The sequence below is a fragment of the Berkeleyomyces rouxiae genome (assembly GCF_048999995.1).
Source record: "Berkeleyomyces rouxiae strain 22BRR77 chromosome Unknown BrBRR77_ptg000009l, whole genome shotgun sequence".
NCBI lineage: Eukaryota > Fungi > Ascomycota > Sordariomycetes > Microascales > Ceratocystidaceae > Berkeleyomyces > Berkeleyomyces rouxiae.
In genome coordinates this window covers 826,966-846,401 of record NW_027396499.1, presented here as the reverse complement: position 1 = coordinate 846,401, position 19,436 = coordinate 826,966, and the positions used below count along the sequence as shown (strand labels likewise).

At 52.2% G+C, this 19,436-nt stretch overlaps 6 protein-coding genes across 6 annotated transcripts; 3 read left to right on the top strand and 3 right to left on the bottom strand.

The window, feature by feature from the left end:
• Nucleotides 1–140: 140 nt before the first annotated feature.
• BROUX77_006821 (uncharacterized protein) lies at nt 141–3,598 on the bottom strand (the record flags this gene model as incomplete). Its single annotated transcript, XM_073751848.1, has 4 exons — nt 141–2,209; nt 2,283–3,262; nt 3,328–3,466; nt 3,529–3,598. 4 exons carry the CDS (start codon nt 3,596–3,598, stop codon nt 141–143), a joined length of 3,258 nt encoding a protein of 1,085 aa, XP_073602968.1.
• A 1,620-nt stretch (nt 3,599–5,218) lies between these two features.
• On the top strand, nt 5,219–5,790 carry BROUX77_006820 (uncharacterized protein; the record flags this gene model as incomplete). Its single annotated transcript, XM_073751847.1, has 3 exons — nt 5,219–5,458; nt 5,519–5,618; nt 5,687–5,790. The coding sequence occupies 3 exons, from the start codon at nt 5,219–5,221 to the stop codon at nt 5,788–5,790; spliced, it is 444 nt and encodes a 147-aa protein (XP_073602967.1).
• Nucleotides 5,791–6,072: 282 nt separating this feature from the next.
• Nucleotides 6,073–7,982, bottom strand: BROUX77_006819 (uncharacterized protein; the record flags this gene model as incomplete). The annotated part of the gene is made up of 2 exons (XM_073751846.1): nt 6,073–6,524; nt 6,590–7,982. The coding sequence occupies 2 exons, from the start codon at nt 7,980–7,982 to the stop codon at nt 6,073–6,075; spliced, it is 1,845 nt and encodes a 614-aa protein (XP_073602966.1).
• A 3,764-nt stretch (nt 7,983–11,746) lies between these two features.
• Nucleotides 11,747–12,970, top strand: BROUX77_006818 (uncharacterized protein; the record flags this gene model as incomplete). The annotated part of the gene is made up of 2 exons (XM_073751845.1): nt 11,747–12,256; nt 12,326–12,970. 2 exons carry the CDS (start codon nt 11,747–11,749, stop codon nt 12,968–12,970), a joined length of 1,155 nt encoding a protein of 384 aa, XP_073602965.1.
• A 3,957-nt stretch (nt 12,971–16,927) lies between these two features.
• On the bottom strand, nt 16,928–17,591 carry BROUX77_006817 (uncharacterized protein; the record flags this gene model as incomplete). Its single annotated transcript, XM_073751844.1, has 2 exons — nt 16,928–17,269; nt 17,517–17,591. 2 exons carry the CDS (start codon nt 17,589–17,591, stop codon nt 16,928–16,930), a joined length of 417 nt encoding a protein of 138 aa, XP_073602964.1.
• Nucleotides 17,592–17,969: 378 nt separating this feature from the next.
• BROUX77_006816 (uncharacterized protein) lies at nt 17,970–18,769 on the top strand (the record flags this gene model as incomplete). The annotated part of the gene is made up of 3 exons (XM_073751843.1): nt 17,970–18,168; nt 18,222–18,593; nt 18,654–18,769. The coding sequence occupies 3 exons, from the start codon at nt 17,970–17,972 to the stop codon at nt 18,767–18,769; spliced, it is 687 nt and encodes a 228-aa protein (XP_073602963.1).
• Between the last annotated feature and the right edge of the window lie 667 nt (nt 18,770–19,436).

The following is a 19,436-nucleotide window of genomic DNA, read 5'->3' as shown; positions in this document are numbered from 1 at the left end:
CAAATAGTCGAGTGAGTGCTTCGTCTGGAAGCATGTGTTTTAGATGGGATCATAATTACTAACTTATATAGATGCTGATAGCGACCATCTCTATTCACTTCCCCTCGGCTTTATGCGTTCTTGGGATATGCCGATAAGGGTCAGAAATGCTGCTCAACAGCTTCCGCCATATCGAAGTTCTTGATGTCTTTGCTAATTGTTTCTATGGCCTCCTCCACTATACCCATATCAATGATTCTCGAATGATACGATTGCCCAAGAGGAACTGATTTGCCTACTAGTCGAGCATCGAGCTCCGTCCAGCACCGATACTCATGTTCCAATCTCTCTAAGCATGCTCTATTGGACGCCACACCTGCTCGTTCAGCCAGCTGACTCTGGGCAAGGCGTGCATCCTCTATCTCGATGACGAGCTCCCGTATCCTCAGGGTTATCATGACGTCGAGCTCTTCAACGGGGCTTTCTGCCGTGCACGAGTCCCAGAAGCGGCGGAGCAGTTTCAGCTCTCCGGATAAATCTCCGTTCGCATGGTGCGCGTCACAGAGAAGTCGCAGGGCTTTCCGCGCCAAGGGACTGCGAGGCCCAAAGCGGCGCCGACACACTTCATAGGTCGTGGTGAGCTCGACGACTACATCAGAAGCGGTAGTGTCTCGGTGGGCATCATTGCTGTGGTGACTGTCTTTCTCGGACTCAATCTTCAGTAGTGCCAGTTCTGCCAATGTGATCCGCACGCGCAGGACTTCCGCATCACCCTCAGCAGCCACACTCTTGGTGAGGTGCACGGCTCTTTGTAATCTCTCCATGCTCGACGTAAAGCCGGATCCGCTCTGTGCCTCAATGAGCCCGACACAACGGTAAACGGCGAGCGTCAGCCCGCTGAGTGGCACTGTGCAATGCTCGACAGCACAAAGGGCTATGTGACCGACTTCTTCTGCGGCTTCAAAGTTTCGTAACAGTGTGTATGCGTGGGCGATATCAAGAAGCAACGCTACATCGTCTTCGGTGGCGGATGGCCCATTCTCACTATCGAATACCGCAGCTGCGTGAATTCGAGATATCTCTAGGTCGGGATCGGCAGAAATAGAGTTCTTCTCGCCGGCCAATAATCTGGCACATATCTCCTTTGCCCGAAAAGCGAGGACTAGCTTCTGCGCAGGCACCGGGTCGTCGCCAATCACCGCCGCTTGGTGCCTCGCTTCGCGGCATGTACGAGCAGCCTCGACAGGGCGATTTGCCTGTAATAATACATCGACATACAGCAGCGATGCCTTGAGCGCAATATCAAGACACGCCAACTTACCGCTACGCTCAAAGTCCATATTGAGCACATCCAGCGCATTCGGCATATCGGAAGCAGCAAAAGATGCAAACCCGCAAGCCGCAAAGAGACGCGCGCGCACGGTAGCCTGCACGGCCAAATCGGTGTACGAGTCGTCGGTATGTTCGCCGCGCTTGAGAAGCTCAGCCGAGTGGCGCTGGATCGAGTGGCAGTGTGACAGCCAGCGCTGGGCCACGAAAAAGGGGTACTGCGCTGGAGCGGCCAGTGCAAAGTGCAGGATGGTCCTGGCCGCCCAGAGGCTTTCCTGGAATTGTGAGCTGCCCATGTAGAAACGCACATGGCGCTGCATATCAGGAGAAATAAAGAACCAGTTGAGGGACTGTGGCCAGTCTGGAACTGAAGGCTGTTGTGGAGTAACCAACCCGAGGTCTGCGAGGGCGTTGAAGGCTGCGTTGCACGTGTCCAGGGGCGTGCTAGACGCCGCGTCGTTTAAATCGGAGTTATGGTCATGCTGCAGGCCAAATAACGCAAACGGAAACCCCGTATCGGCAAGACTGACCTGGCCTGGCGTTTCGCCGCGGCGCACAGCCTCAGATGAACCGGCCAGCGCAATGACATCGGACGCAATATTATGCGGGTCCAGGAACGCAATGAGATGTAGCAGCCGCAGTGCTGCGTGTGCCTCGCGGCCGGCGGGACTGTTTTCGCGCGCGGCGTTGAGGAGTGAGGAGTGGGCGATTTCCGCGGCGCGGCCGATAGACGACGGTTCGATGCATGAAGAAGCAAAGGTGGACGATGATGGTGCCGATGCTGGGAGCACTGGGTCGGGCAGCGACGACGGTGGCGTGTCTTGATACGACAGGATGGAATCTTTGCGGGACTCGGATGTCGCCAACTTCCGTTTGGGTTGGGCCGGTATGTCGGTGCGTACTGGTAGAAACTCAGGTCAGCAAATTCCGGCCTGGGACTATGGTTGTTTGGGCGTCTGTCAACAAAAGCTTACCGACTTCGACAAGCGCCGGGCCCTCTCCTATAGTCTCTGCGTCTAGAGTCTGTATTATCGCCTGCGCAAGCTCCTCGATTACACTGTGATTGTCCTCGATCCACGCTTCTGCTGTGCCCAAAACCTCCAAGATGGCTGAGTGTGTAATGAGCTCTACTGGGGCTTGCGGTAGCACAAGTCCGCCACTGAGCCGAAAATAGCATCGCCATTGCGGCCGTGACTCCGACTCACTAGCCCCCAAGTCATTTTCTATTCGGCCATGTACAACGCCGGCGTCATCTTCCCACCCCAAATCTGGATTTGGCTCTGCCCCCAACGAGACAAGCACACCAAGACGGTCATCAGGCCCGTATAAGTCTCTAGCCTCTTTCAAGACCAGCTCAGATGGATTGCACCATAACGGGCTGGCATCTATAATTTCAGGTGTGTGCATCGCACGGTTTGGTCGGTGGGGGAACTGGAAGGCAGTATCTACGGCACACTTGGCAGCCTGAGCAAAGTAGTCCTCGGGAAACGATGAGCCGCTGTGTGAAAGGCCGTCCATGTTCAGGTCGTCAAAATCGACCATGTGCGCCACGGTAGTGTGAACAGGCGCCGACAGCGGCGCCTCGTATGAGCGGAAGAGGACGGGCGTTTTGGTATCAATCACACAGCTCTGGGCCACGGCAAAGCAGCGCGCGTCATGGACAAAGCCGCCATCATGCTCGGGTGTCTCCGGCACCGGATCCAAGCCGTGCATTTCATGGTTGTAAGGACTTGAACCTCGCAGCGATGTCCTCAGCACACGTGCGTTGGTGAGCGGTGGGCGGATACGGTGCAGTGCCGAGGGCCGGCGGTCGTTGACCCGGGCCTGGCAGCATCTGAACAGGTGGGTGAAGAACTTGCCCTCGCGATAGATGGGCAGGGACCAGTTGTCATGGCACACGTCTAGCAGGTCCTGGGTGGAGAGCTGCAGATGGCCAAAGATGAGAGCAAGAACTCTACGTCGGGCCAGAGATTAGCATGTGCACAATGCGGCAGTCAAGAACAATTCGCAACAACTCACCCTCCGACCCCCGTCCCACCAATGAGGTGAAAGTATTGACACGGCGACGGTAGCACCTCAAGGCTCTGGATGTCCTGGATCTGGAGCATGAGCTCGTGGAGGAAGACCACAGACGCAAAGCCGGAGAGTCCACCGCCGTCTTGCTCATCGTGTCAGTATGCGGCCGTGCGCGGGATATCTGGATGCGCTAATAGAACTCACCAAGCGATAGCAGGCTCCGAGATACTGCAGCGGCTCTAGCTGCAGTGGGCGCTGGTCTGCTGTCGGTCATGATGTCTCGGTAGATGGAGATGTCACTCGTGGGGCGAATTGTGGTGGTGTGGCCTTCAGGGCCCAATCACGGCAATATCAGAGAGAATAAACGAAGAGAAACGGGGACGGGAACGGCTGTCTCAGCGAGACTCTCTTATGAGACATGCATTGGGCCTTTGCGCTACAGAGAGGACAGAGGCACGGAACGCGGAGGTGGGAGACAAGATCTGCACTGGGTGAGTGTTTGGTTGTGCCGAGAGGAAGCTCCGTGCTCGATCTGAATGCCTGGAACTCGCAGTGATGTGATAAACAGGGAGACGCGAGACAGGAGAAGAGGAGGGGGGGCATTCAAGTATAAAGAAGGGGCAGCTGAGAGACTCCAGGATACAAGTGCGTGCTGACAAAGGTGGTGCATGTGCTTTGCTTGTGTCTGCGTCTACATCGGTGCCAATGCGTAGTGCTTGCTCACCGACAAAAAGAACAAGGAGACAGCCTAAATTTGAATTAAAAAGTCTCTTTATTTTACATCCGAGCCGCCTCCCCCAGCCCGGGTCTCTTTTATTCCCTCCCTCCTCGTTTCTATGGTCTCCACCCCCCCCCCCCCCCCCTTCCCCTTCTCACTACAACTTCTGGCGGTAGAGGGTACCAGAGAGCGGAGAGTAGAGAGAAGGAAAGCCCGCAGACAGAGACAACAGGAAGGGACGCATGTGCACTGCGTAAGGAAAACAAGAAAAGAAAGAAGCAGCAGAGCGCACCAGCCAGGGTTCCCGCTGCCGGTTATGACGTCATGGGCCCAATGCCCAGGCTAAAAGCCGCCGCCCTTGAATGTTGCAACTAACTACACAATGTGTATAAAGATATAAAGACAAAGCAGCCAACTGGGCATCACCACCATCACCAACAGCCACCTCTTGACCTAAACCGGCCAAGGCCATAACCCCAAGCCCAGCCGCACTCGGCCTTGCGGCGCTTTGCGGGAGGCCCTCCACTCCATCTCTTTATAGAGACATGTGTCTCCGTCGCCCTATAGCGCTGCGCCGCCCGCAAGGCCATGTCAAACAATGCCGTAGAACTTTTCTGCAGATAGAACAATACAACGCCAGAACAATCGGACACCTGGTAGGGCTGATACAGGAATACCCGAAACCCTGAAGCATACACTTACAAGCCTGGGTACAAGATACTATCTTGTACACACTTGGACAAGTCCTTGCAACACACGGACGTCCAAGAAAGCCCAAAGGAGCGCAAAGACCGCTTGCTTCAAAGCGCCTCAACGAAGGGAAATGGCTGGGAAAGGGGAGGCCCAATCATGTTTCAGAGACCCTGGGTCTCTGATGCCGGCCGCTAGTAGCCGATACCCTAACCCTATAATGACGCCATCGAGTTCCTAGACCCGCTTTTCCAGCCAATCGGGACATGGGCAAATTACTCGACGATCTCGATCTTTTTCAAAATGTTGGAACCCGCAATGCAAGACTAACACAGCGATATAAAAACAGCGGCGTGTTTCTAGAGCATTGACAGCTCACAACCCTCGGGGTTCTTTCTCAAAGCCAACCGCGAAGAAGCAAACATAAGAAAAGGAGTGAAAAAGCTGCACACAAAGCATCAAGCAACGCACAAAGCCCCGACAACCATGTCTGTCGCTCTCTCCGCGCTGCGCTCCGCCGCGCGCCGATCCTACGCCTCCATCTCGCCGGCCGCTGCCGCCGCCCGGAACGCGGCGCGTGTGCCGCTGCTGCTTCCGCTGCCGCTTTATCGCCGGCTGCTGCGCGCGCACCGGCTGTATCTGCCACCTGAGATGCGGCTGCTCGGCGACGAGTATGTCAAGGCCGAATTTCGGGCGCACCAGAAGCTGGATAACCCGGCCCAGGTGGTGAGTTGGCTGGCTCCCTTTGTTTTAGTTTTGTGTGGGCGTGGGCTAATGCCGGTGTAGATTGGCTTCTTGACCGAGTGGCAGATGTACCTACAGCAGGTTGAAGGCGAGAAGTGGAAGGGCGAGAAAATGGACTTTACCAAGATTGAGCGGTTGAGCGGTACGTCGCACCTCCAATCCCGAGATGGGCCTCGCTATCATACTAACTTCAGCTTTCCTTCCTCACAGAGGACCAGATGGTGCAGCTCTACGAGCTCATGCAGTCCATCAAGAACCCGAGCACAGAGCCTCTATCAGACGAGGCTCCCGGCAAGCAATGGACCAAGAAATAATGTGCATTTACATAATACCCACATAGACAGACACACAAGACACATGCACCCAATAACCTGTTTCAAGAACAAAAACAAGAACGACGGAAACATCAAGGAAAGCCAACCGCTTTGACAACACGCACATAAGTAACCAGCCTTCATAACCATGCATAAAAACAACACCAGCAAAACCTCCCTGCTCCCACCATCCCCATCACGCCAGGTCACGCCACTCGCCGCGTCACAAGACCAGGCGCCATATCCATGTGCCAACACTTGTTCCCCTCTTTGCCTGCCGGCCTATTCTTCGGCCTTGGACTCCTGAGCGGCACTGGCGGCTGCCATGGCCTTCAGGCTCTTGACCTCAGCAATTGTGAAGCCGTTACCCAGATACTCAAAACGGTTGGCCTTTGCCGCCCCTGCAGGCCGGTAATCCATGTCCCAGTCCTCGCCGCGGAAATCTTCCAGCATCTTAATAAAATGCAGCCGGCTTCCCGGATGCAGGCTTATCAGCGAGGACGCTCCCGTACTGCCGTTCTTGTACCAGGAGCGACAACCGCCCGCCCAGGTGGTGCGTGGCATGAATTTTGTCACGTGCTCGTGATAATCCTGTACTGCCTCGGCGGATGGCGCCATGGACCGTATGTTTTGTGTCTGAGCTTTGGCGATTGCACGCGAAATGTATCTCGCAATATGCTCAGTCAAGGCAAACACACTGCCATGGGCGATGGGGGCATTGGGGCCGAGGAACTCTAGAATCGCAAAATGATTAGCAATCAAGCATTCATCTCCTCGCTAACATTTGGATCAAACTCACTAAAGAAGTTTGGCATATCTGCAACGCCCAAAGACATGTACGATTTGGGCTCCTCTTTGGCCCAAATATCTTGCAGATTTCCCTTCCGGCCAACAATAGGGAAGGCCGGTCGAAATGAAGATTCGAATCCAGTCGCGCACACAATCACATCAACCTCGATCAGGTCACCGTTGGCCATTCTCAGACCCTTTTCCTCAAATGCTGTAATCGCATCGGTAACCAACTTGACACTAGGCTTATGGAAGGTCTCGAGATACCCGGGCGCAGGTGTTATTCTCTTGCATCCAAAGGAGAAGTCGGGGATCAGCTTTTTGCACAATGCCTCGTCTCCTCCCAGCATTGCTGTCATGAACTCGCGGCACTTTTGCGACGCCCATTTCTCTTGTGGTGAATCCTCAATCAGCGATATGGCGAACTTGACCTGCATGTCATCTTCTAGGGCCTGTGCTAGACGGTCGTACAAGTCGGGGTCCTCTTTAAAGCGAGCAATCTGGGCTTCACTGAAATTGTCTTCGCTGTCCATCTCAATGCCCCGTATGATTTCCATCATGGAACCCATCTTCATCATAGCCACCCGGGGAGGCAAGATCCATGTTGGGGTCCTAATTACATGATGTAGCAACTCTGCATTTTGGGTAAGCCACGGCATCACTTGTACGCCCGATGCGCCGTTTCCAATGAGAGCCACGCGTTTTCCGGCTACAGAAAAGTCATCAGAGGGCCAATTGGCTGTGTGGATCAGCTGGCCCTTGAAATCATCCAAGCCCGGAACCTTGGGGTACTGCCACTTGTTGAGGATTCCGCTGGCGTCAATCAAAAAGTTGGCTTTGTCGACAAAGCGAGAGCCATCGGGCGTTTCGATAGTGACTTCCCACATGCCTGTGCTCTCGTTCCAGACGGCGTTGATGATGGTGTGGCTCAGCTTGATCGATGGGTGCATATTCTCTTCGTCGCAAATGGCGCAAAGATAGTTTTCGATCTCGACAGCAGAGGCGCACAGGTTCTTCCATTCTTTATTCTTCCTCCACGAAAACTGGTAGTTCAAGCTGGGCACATCGCAACGGCAGCCGGGATACCGGTTCTCATACCACGTACCGCCGACCTGGGGGTTCTTGTCATAAACCACATGCTCAAAGGGACCCTCCAGTTGGTCACGCAACGTGCGGATCAAGTTGATGCCGCTGGCTCCGGCCCCAATGGTGATTATCCGTATAGGACGAGGGAAGCTGATGGGGACATTCTGCACGGCGTACGACACCGAGGCTTCTGAGGAGGAGGCTCGGCTAGGTGCCTCGTCGTGCGGTGAGCGCGAGGGGTTCGAGTGGCGAGACATGATGCGGCTGATGCGAGCCTTTGTTTTTCGGATATGTGAATACGCGATCGACAGGGCCATGGAAGCAACAGGGGCGGTGGTGATGGCGACTATAAAGGATATAAAACGAGGACAAGAAATTGGAGGGCGGGAAAGCAATACAAAAGCCACCGGAAACCAACCCTAATGAATGTGACGTCTGCCTAGCAACCGGGCAGAGCAAGACGGCAACTGGAGAAAGAACCTCCGGTAAAACTGGAACCTCTTCAAACAACCCGCTGGATCTGAAATGGCAAGATCCATCAACAGATCAGGCAAGACCGTTGAGCCGAAATCGCCGTGGCAGGGTTACACGAAACGTAACCAGAATCGCGACCACGACAAGGACAAGAGACAAAGACGGGAACAAAAAAGCCCAGCGGAAAAGAACCCCGATAAACAGAAACCCTGCCAGCAAGCTGAAAAGGGAAAAGAGGGAGGAGGGACAGAGACACTGCCTTATATATTGGACCGCAAAAGACACGTCGAGGCTGGTAGGACTACATTTGGGGACCCGAGCAGGTGGACAAGCACCAACTTTATATGGCATGACATGGCTTCAGGCGGAGCGGAAAGAAAGGAAATCGGAAGGAAACAGTGCCAAGGGGATCTTGCCATGTCTCTACTCCCTTGTGCCTCCCGTTTCTCGAGCCGGCTTGGCCTTGTCTTGTCGTCTCATTTCTTTCCTCGCTCCCCTGTGCAAAAGCTCTTAGCTCCACGTCGCAGGTCGCAAGTTTGCCCAGCCAGCTCGCAACGTACGCAAGCACTTGCTGCAACCAAAATGCGCGTATGAGCACGAATCAGTATATGTAATCGGCGTGCGGCGTGAGTGGTTGAGTAGCACCAGCCAAGCCAGCTCTGCTTTCACAAGTGGAACGGGGGGTTGCGCAAGCAAATATGATCTATATCGAAGGCCAAAAAAACAAGAGTGGCAGAAAAGGAAGACGTCCCCCCGTCCCCCTGTCCTTTTTTATACGTCGGTAACGCCTCTCATTCGTCCGCTATGCGAGCTCTTTCTTTTCTAGCTCTGCTTCTCAGACCTCTCTCAAACAACAATCAACCATCTCTTGCTACAACAAGGTCGTATTCCAAGAACCAAAAAGCCCCAACGTTGCCCGTTCTATCCCCCCCCCCCGCACGATACATGCAGTGTTTGCGTACAAGAAGTCGATGACCTAAAGTGCATGTGGGTTGAGTCTCCCTGTAAGGTCTAGAATTGAGAAATGCGTGCTGTGGTGCTCCCAGCCTTTACCTCACCGCATATGCAGAAGATGATTGTCTGCGAGATGCATATCTTGGCTCTACACTTTCCAAGAAACGACCCCAGGCAGCGATCAATCCAGAAGAACATAAGTGCATGTCATCTAGCAGTCCTCATAATCAAGTCTGCAGCCAGCTTAGGCTTCCGGCCCAGGTCGTTCCCTAATTCGGCAAAAGCTGGATGTCTCGTCCCGTATGTGCAGCCAATCAGCGACAAGGCGGGATAGCATCACTGCTTTGAAGCTGGTGATTCTCTCGCCCAATATCTGCACTCTCTTTCTCTTTTGTTTTCTTCTTTATCTCAGCATTCATATGTAGAGCTTGTCCGTCCAGCCGCCATGTCTGCTTGCAAATACATTATGCCTGCCCCCGACCCCATCAGCGGTTATCTACGTAGATTTGCATGACAACGCACGTCACTTTGATCTGTCCCACTATCTTCCCAAGCCAACAGCAGAAACAGCAGCTTCGTACCCGTAGCCAAGCTGTCCTCGGTACATATTCAAAAGATTGCACATGTGCTTTCAGCACCCGACGGCATATAATAAGCTCTTACTTTTTTGCCTTGGTGTAGCATGTCTTGCTTGGCCTTCTCTCTCTCCAGCTTCTATCTCGGTGTATTTATGTACGTATGTATGTATACACCGACGTCCGCCATCCCGCGGAATGCGCATGTTGAGCACCGAAACCTCGATCATTTGATAATCAAGTAGCACACGCCTACCTACATAAATACATATGTACTTGGTCTGCTCCATGAGTTGCCTCTAATCCAAATGCACTCGGCCGAGCCGCCGTGCTCATGTTTGCCTGGTGCACTATGCCACGTTCGGGTGGTGGTTATCATGCATAGAGACCTGTGTCTAAATATGTAGCCTTGAAAATAAGGTTCTCTTGAGCGAAGATAAACGGCCACTCTGTGTCTTTTGTGGCTTCATTGTGTCTCTTCTGTCTCCGGCTGGCCTTTGATATTATTTGCATCCTCTTGTGTAAGTCATCTTTAGCGCCAATCTGTACTACTACGTGGTGTGAGGAGCACTGGTGGGCTTTGGTCTCTTTTGGGACGCAAAAAAGCTGTAAATGATTCGATGCAATGCTAACCCAGGGGATATTCAAGAATATTTAAGGCTATGGTCCACTAAAGACTGTCCCGAGCCCACTGAAAGTACATAAGCAAGCAGCCTGCACCATCCAATATGCACATCATCAAGTAACATTCTATCATCTCTCAGCCTTTGAAGAACCCGAAACTCGATACGGCGTAGCGTCATGGCTTGTGATGGCGGCAGAACATCACGAAATGTATGTTGATGGCACAAAACAAACATCTACGTCATACACCACACCACACAAGCCCACACACCGAAGTCCACACACATAAGGTGACCACCGCCCACGCTCTCAAGTAACGCACTCTTGTTTCCCGGATTTGCCTTTGCCCTTGGAACCTCTTCGTAAAACCAGCCAACCAGAAAGCACAGAAAGCCTGCCAGTGACATACGTGTGTAAGTGTTTCTTCGGCCCAACACCCCTTTCCCGACCTGGAATGACTGGTTGTTCCTTTCGGAAAACCTCCCATGTTTAGGAGGGGGATCATGATTTTATGTTGATTTTTTTCAGACTTTCCTGATGGTCGAGGTCATGAATCGCGATTGGATGTTTGTCGCTTCATTAGGTTATCCTATGTATGCATCTACACACCTGTCTCTATATCCAGGTCTCGTTGTCTCGCAATACAAGGTGCCGTCATAAATCACAATTTCCGCAGTAATTGGTCATGTTTCCAAGCGTTCTTCAGGCACATACCAGTACAATGCTCCACGTTGTTACTGGTGTGGTCACATTTCCCTGTATCCCGCCCTCCGGAGGTATCGCCTTGCTATCCTTCCCCCACGCATCTTTCTCTCATGTCTTCCATTGCAATCTCCGCCACTGTCCTCTTTTAAGGCTACGGCCGGTTCCCCTCCTCGGTTTGTGAGGAACTTCTTCCCTTTTTTCACCCACCATCGTTGCAACTAATACTAGCAACTACATGCTATACTGTCAGGCCAGCCTACATAAAACAGACCGAACCAAACCGTGATGTGTCTTTGTACACTACATCCCGCATAGACAGATATCAGAACGATGACCCATCTACATTGCCCTTTCCTGTGTAAAAGTAGTTTTCTTCTATCTCGACATCACTTGCGTGGCTGGTGTTGACAAAGATAAAAAAACCTCCAGTTAAAAGGCATTTAGGGTTACCTATGTCGATAATGGCCTTCCTTAGGGTCTTCCCCGCTGGATTTTCACCTTCCCCACTATAACAAACGCTCGTGTCCCGCGATCACAACATCGCGGACGGGCATTAGCAGCTTTTGACGGGCCGTACATGATCCCCACGCGCATGTCTTGTTTTCTGTGATACTTTTATTGTTTGCGTCTTTTGTTCCTCTCATCAGCTGTGACAACCAGACTTCGTCAAACTTCACGGTCTGATTGATCTTCATTGTGTGCTCCCTGAGTCGACCGCAAAGTTACACAACGCATCACCATATCTCATAATGCCATTCTCCTTTTCATTTTCCGGCGATGATATAGAGGAAGATGTGTCGATTGACACGCCCTCTGTCAGCGTTTCTGCTTCGGCGACCACCACCGAAACCCGGGCTGCCGGTGAGAAGAACGACAATGAAAAGCCCCAGGCCGGCGCATTTCCCGTTGAGGGCAAGCCACAACTGCCAGCTATCGGCCACAGCTTGGATGAGATGATAGCTACACTACCGTCAAAAATTGCCTACAACACGCTTCAGATCGCGCTGGACGACAACACCAACATCATCGAGCTGCCGAGACGAGAGCTCTGGGATGTCAGGGTACAGTTGATGGCGGAAGATGATGGGGAGAGCAGCACAAACCCAACAGAGGGCTTGGGCACACATGACGTCAAGACGGGCGTGTATGAGGGCGGTTTCAAAAGCTGGGAGAGCAGTGTCGATCTAATCAAGGTTCTGGCCGGCGACAGGTATGGCATCGTTGGGCCAGGGAAGGGCAAAGCGCACCGTGTGATAGAGGTGGGTATCCCTTCCACATCATTGTGATAACACCGCTTTTATTCGACTTCCACTGACGAAAATTTCCAGCTGGGCTGCGGTACCGCCCTTCCCTCTCTCGCCATATTTCAACAAGCTCTACAGCGCTTCACCGCCGCCACTCCTGATGTGCCACCAAAGCCTCTCACGCTGATCGTGGCCGACTACAACCCGTCAGTCATGCAACTCGTCACACTGCCCAACTTCATTCTCACCTGGGCACTTGCACGGCGCGAGGCCGAGCCGGCGCTTGAAGAAGCCTTTAGCATCGAAGACGAAGTTGAGCTGTTGGATGAGGTCAAGACTGCCTTCAAAAAGACTCTTGCTGATGCCAAAATCTCGTTGGTCTTCCTGTCGGGCGGCTGGTCACCAGCCTTTGTCGATCTTTTGTATAACCAGGCGCCCCTAAACTCAACGGCGCCTGCATGTGGCCTACCTACCCTGCTTTTGGGAGCAGAGACCATCTACTCCCCTTTTGCTCTGCGTGCCTTTGCTGCGACGCAGTTTAGTATCCTGAAGAAGGAAAGCCAGAGCGCGCTGGCACTGGTTGCCGCAAAAAGGCACTACTTTGGCGTCGGCGGCTCCCTGGATGATTTCATTGAGAAAGCTACTGATGATGGTGCTGTGGTCGAGTGGCTCAGAGAAGAGAAAGAAGGTGTGAGACGAGGCGTAGTAGAGTGTAAAATCCTGGCATAGAGAACTTGTTCCTCTTGATAGAATGAGAGACGACGTTGATACCACCAACCCTTGTGATTATACAACCCTAATACACCGACGTGAATGCTGACCTGAAACTCGATTCAAAGTAACAGGAAACAGAGTTTTGATAGTGACGATCGTTGCCTAGGTAGGAATGCGTCTTTTGTACATTTCAACGTCGGGTTGTAACTAGTTGGTCAAAGTAATCATTTTTTCTTCAAACAATGACAGCACCTAAGACATTGACGAAATTTCGACGTTTCATGCGTGCGGCAGTGAGCATTGGCAGAGAAAACAGCCAAGAATCAAACTTGACTTTATTTTACGTGACTAAGCTACATGAAAAGCATTACACGGCCCGCCGTGAGGCGGACACAGATCCTAGCAGATCTGCTAGTCATGAGGAAACCCTAGAAATCGGGGCTTTTCAACCCCCGCGTGAGCGTAAGCCATTTTGATTTGATTTGATTGTCTTTATTTTACCTGTCTACTCGCGAGGTATTCTCGACATACGACAGGGGACTAAAACTAGTACCAAGAAATACATACAGAAGCTAAAGAACCAAAAACCCAGAATCATGCATACAGAAAATCCCCACAGCACGAAGTATAATGACGGAGGGTCCCCCGACCGCCCAGCGCAATGGCTGTCCTTCGCTTGTAAGGCCCCAAACAAGACCCCAAGCCTCGGCCTTTACCCTGTAGAAGACCAAACCCAAAAGAAAGATAGAACATGACAAAAGAAAAGTAACAAAGGAAAGACAGGAAGTAGAGAGAGAAAGGGAGAACGAGCAAACAGACGAGAGTGGCAGCGCGCGCTAAGCCGAGAGGCCCGGGGAAGCCCCCGCACTGGGAGGTGGAGGGGCGGGCGGTGGTAGGCTCGACGGGGAGCGAGCGGGAGGGTCGGCGGCCTGTGGGTGCACCTCAGTCCTCGCACGGCGGTGGGCGAGCAGCACAGTGGGTGCTTTAGCTGCCTTGGCGGCCAGCCAGGTGGCCCCGCGCTTGGTGCCTATCAACTTCTGGAAGAAGCTGCGGGACACCCGCTGTGGGTTCCGGGGGCAGACCCAAACATGTTCTGGGGCGGTCTCCGATCCGCAAAGGGGGCAGGAGAGCACGGCGTCCACATGTTCGAAGCGGCGATGGTAGGCCGCAAAGTCGCCATGGCCGGACAGAGCAGTCAGCACTGCGCGGGCGAGCTTGCGATCGGTCTCGTCAAGGAGACTTGACCAAGCCTTCTTGGGGGGGGGGAGCGTAAGCCAAGAATCAAAAGAAATTACGGCAAAATTTTCTCTGTCTCCTCACAAAAAAAGCAAAAAAAAATAACGTCGAGAAAAGGAAGCCTCATCCAAGATTTTGATGTCGTTTGTAAAGATCATGATAATTTTATTTTTAAGTATGAAAACAAAATCAAAAAGTGATTCCAAGAGTCACAACTCTTGGTGACGTTTGAACGGCATTCGAATCTCCCCATCTGGGAATCGAACCCAGGTCACCTGCGTGACAAGCAGGTATGATCACCACTACACTAATGAGGACTCTGTGATGCTGAATCGTGAGAAAAATAAGGCTATATCGAAAATCTCGTAGCGCGGCGAGAAAAAGGCGTAAAAATAAACAACAATGGGGGGGGGGGGAAAACAGGTCAAGTTAACTGATCGATAGAAGCATAGTTACTACTGGAGATTTTCTGGTTTCCATGATGTATCTATCAATAGACGCCGTGTATGCTTTGGTCCGTATTCAGGCGGTCTTTTTCTTCATGGGCCGAGATCTAACCGGCACACGGAGCGACTGTGCTGCTGCTGACTCTGGAACTCCGAGATAAACGAAGGTGGCGCTACAAACAAAAGAAAAATAGAACGGGATTATAGTTTAGCTAGTCCCAGCTTGCATGATGAACACGGCTAGTGTTTCCTAGGTTATGCCGATACGTTCTTCTTTTGCATAAAGGAAACAAGAATGTCAACCAAGCGAGAAGCCAAAATGGGCAGGACAATGCAACGAGAAAGCAAAAGCGTGGTCGTGCGAGCATTGATCTGTGGTTATGGGCGCGTGTGTAGGTACTGAAGATAGCAAATACCTAAAGGTTTAAGAGATATTACAAGCAGCAAGTCCAAGAGTGAGGTGCACAAGACTCGGGTTGTTCACGGCGCCGACGCTTGGAGACAGAGACAGAATTTCGGCACACGTGTGGTTCCTTGAGCCAAAACAACTACGTGCCAGGGGAGCAGCAAGACCCCGAAGCTCGAGTGCGGCTATCTATTTGTTGCGTACTGCACTCTCATGCGCCTTCAGGTCTCGGGAAGCGGGAGGCCTAGAAGAGCGAACCGAGTCATACCCAGCCAGAATCATCTGAATGTAGAGATTTGCGTGTAGTAAGAGAGAGAGAGACCCACGCGATCCAGAAATAAACACAAGCAGAATCATGTGCGAGAAAATTTCCTTCGTGGTGGATGTGTTTATGTGGAGATTCGGCGGCGAATTGGCCGCAATACCGCCCGTGAGCCACATCGTAGGCTTAACAGTCGACCAAGCCCTGCTTTTCTTTCTTGGCTAGCACATAGCCTCACGCCTCCCTCTGCGGAAGAGAGGGGAATAAAGTCCTCGTGACGTTGTTGATGGCACTGAGTGTAATGATGTTGTCAGTGGCGGTGGTGATGACAGAATACACAACATCGCCACTGATGCCCACAATGACAGCACAGGTGTAGGTAGGGCTTGACGACCCTTGACAACCCTACGAATGTCAGATCATCCTCAACGTGCATGTCTCGCCTTGTACAAGAATGAAGTTTGACAAGCAGAGGGTGACATGATGCCGAAACATGAAATGTAAAGCTCAGTAGGTATGGGAACAATGCGCCTTGTTGAAGATGGAAGGTAATGGGCTTCCCCTGATTTGTCATTGGAGCACTGATCAAGACTTTGCGCAGGCAGAACATGCAAGCATGGCTTCTTTGGCGTGTGGACAAGTGCCAGTGGGCGCTAACAGGAGTTAATCGAGATTAATAATGAGTAGATCAAAGCAGCAGTTCATCGAAAAACAAATTCTGTGGCTGTGTGGCTCGCCCATTTGGCGGAGGGATAGAAGGAGAGACGACATGCCTCTTTTGCTAAAGAGCCGGTTGCCGTCATGGCGACAGAGGCCAAACAGAGCGCCATGCATTCATGGATCAGTGATTTTTGGGCTCATATGTTTCCTTGCACCCAGAACTACTCTTGCTTGCCGAAGTGCGCCTTTTGATGGCGGTGATCACGGCGCTGGAATCAGGTGGTCGAGCGGAATCTGGAGATAGTCACTTAATTTCCCGCCCACAGACCCAGGGTCCAGGTTTTATTGGGGTTGATTGTTGGCGGCGTGAACATGTAAGCTACGAGAAAGGGAGTCCATGACCGGTTAAACAAAGAGGAAATACAGAGACAATATGGAGCACCCCTTGTTCTGGAATGCATGTAGCGGCAAGGTAGCCCACAGACGAAATTATGTACAGCAAGTACATGCAAGTGACATGAAGTTCGCAGCATTGGACATGCGTACACGCTTGGAGGACTGCATGCCTGACTCTCCGGTGTCTCTGGTCCTCATTCTTCGGATGGCCTGAGAATTATTTTTCCCATCTTTCTCTTACATAGCTTCATGGCTAAGCAGCCCGCCGCATCTGCTTGAGACCGATACTGCCTTGGGGCCATTGGGGGCCAGGCAGACTCAGAGTATACGAGCAGCAAGATAGCGGTAGAGACCTTTGAGAAGGGCGATTCTCCATGGGGGCGACGAAGACTACTCGGTGGAAATAGGCGCCAAGCCCAGCATTGAAGTTGGGAATAGGAGAAATCACAGCAGCGCCGGTGTCAATGGGTTCTAGGCGGTAGGGAAATGGAGATATGCATAGAAAAGGAAGGACTTCCAGACCATGACGGCAAATTAGCCCCTGGCTAACATTGACAGTGGCTTTGTTAGTCACTGGCCTGTACGCTTGAGCTAGGCCAGAAGGGGGAGGCGCCCTGGAAAATGTGACTAGGCCAGCGAAGAAGAGTGAGCGCCCAAGGAAGAATCAGGTTGTCCAGGAGAATAAGCTTGTCCTTGTTCTGGTGCTTGTTCCAGTAAACACCAGACCCTGGATTCATGGTGGGAGTTAGAACGGGCGTAGTGAGGCGGTGGGAGCGAGAGAGACGCACCATGGGCAGCAGAACCACAACTTTGCGGGACAACTCGGCATCGACTTCAAGAACACGCGCCACAATAACAACGTCAGAATCGAGGCCAAGATGGCAGTCAACGAGCAGGCGGAGAAGGCCCTATTGCACAATTCTGGGCGGTGTCGTCGGAAGACGAAGGAGGGGGCGACGGAGAGAAAAATGGGGGCAAGGGGGTGCTGAGGCGTGTGCCTTGGCTGCGCAGGTCCAGGACGGAGGGGTCCGGGCTAGGAGAGCGAGGAGAACGAAAAAAAAAAGCGCGCCTGGCTCTTGCTGAGGAGTGGTGGTGCTAAGGGCCCGGTCTTGATGTCAATAGAAGCACGCCCCTGGCGCGCTCACACCCACTCACTTTCCCCATTTCGCGACCCACATTCAGGAACAGAGCGCAGAAGGCAAGTTCCTTCCCCTGGGGTTGCAGTAGCATTGGCCTGGGTCTTAGCACCAGCACTTGCTGTGGCAGTTGCTGTTGCAGTATTGTTGTTAGTCGTCTGCCAGCAACATCAGGAAAGAGCAGCACCAAACGGCAGGAAATCAGCAAATTTGCGGGCCTCCTGTGCTCTAAGTCCGCGCGCTCCTTCCCAGATTCAAAGACTCTTGGCAACTGGATATATGAGCGGCCGCCCTCCTCGTCTTCGGCATCTGTTTCTCGTCTTCTTGATCTCTCCATCAGCTCTCTTCATTCGTTCCATTGTTACGGTTTAATCTTTAATTCTTCTTACTCTTTCTAATCCTCGATCAAGTCTCTCTTGCATCTTTTTCATTCATCTGCAACATCCAAACCTAACATCTACAATCCATCACAATGAAGTCCTCCACTGTTCTGTCCTACATCGCCACTCTGGCCTCCTCTGTTGCTGCCGTGCAGTTCACCAACAGCGCTGTCCAGCCTGCCACCGGCGAGTCCTTCACTCTGACCTGGACTGATGCCTCTGGCCCCGTCGACATCTCCGTCGTCACCGGCCCCAACGAGAACGCCCTTACTGACGTTTACACCGTCGGCAGTATGTTAATCTAGATTCTAACGACACCTGACATGATGACTAACATTTTATAGCCGGTCTGACTGGTGGCAGCACCACCTTCACTCTGCCCGCCTCCAACTTCGCCTCCGGCGTCTACGCCTTCAAGATCGTTGACGGTGATGATGACAACTTCTCTGCCCGCTTCTCCCTGATTGGCACTGGCTCTGCCTCCACTTCTGGTGCTTCCACCACTGCCGCCAGCACCTCTGCTGCTTCGACTACCGGCTCTACCACCACTGAGGCTACCACTGACGCCACCACCACCACCACCACAACTGACGCCGAGACAACCGAGACCTCCACCACTCTGGCCACCTCTACCACTGCCTCTGGAAACAGCACCACCACATCTGCTCGCTCCTCCGCCACCTCGGGCTCCTCGAGATCCTCGGGCTCTGCTTCTGGTGAGTCGCAAATACAAGTATCCTTCGAACCAAGAACATTCACTGACATGCGTTTAATAGGCACCACTACCGGATCGTCTGTCTCCACCAACGTGCCCGGTGCTGCTGCGGGTCTGGCCGCCTCTCCCGTTGGTCTGATCCTCATGTCTGCCGCCGCCATGTTCTTCCTGAACTAAATTCATACTTGACTTGATTTAATGAGGGGAGGACCAGGTACTGGTTGACGAGCGTGATACCAATTAGATCACTCTAGGGTGGTTGTCTTTTTTTTATACTTTCTTTATCCTGCGGGATCTCCATTTTTGATTTTCATGTAAATAGTGGTTTTTACAAGGCGTAATTGATTTCATTATTCGCTCCTAGATTCTCTAGTCTGATCCCTTTTGTGTCTGTAAATTGGTTGATGTTGAAGCAAGTCCGTTGATGTGTTGTAATCAAGGATCTTGTGCCATAATGTCTTTGTCTTACTTTCCCTGCATGCACCTAGAGCTTAAATATACCGTCCCGTTGCTGTAGTCGTGTTTCACAGGAAAAGCAAACAAACATTGAACCGATTAGTGTCACAGTCCCACGGACACTGGCAGGTAGAAAATGCATGGAAAAAGGTGAAGAAGCATTGACGACGGTGACGCTGAGTTGAAACAGACCGATACAAAAAAAGGCACAACGAACATGTCGGGCAAGATTAATAAATCTAACAAGTGTAGAAAGGGACCAAGAAGAGAACCGCCGGAGTTCCGGCACTGCCGTCGTCGCCACAGAAGCAGCCGCCCTAGTAAAAGCAAAAAACACAAGGAAAATTGGGAATACAGAACAAGCTCAATAATACGTTAACATCCTATC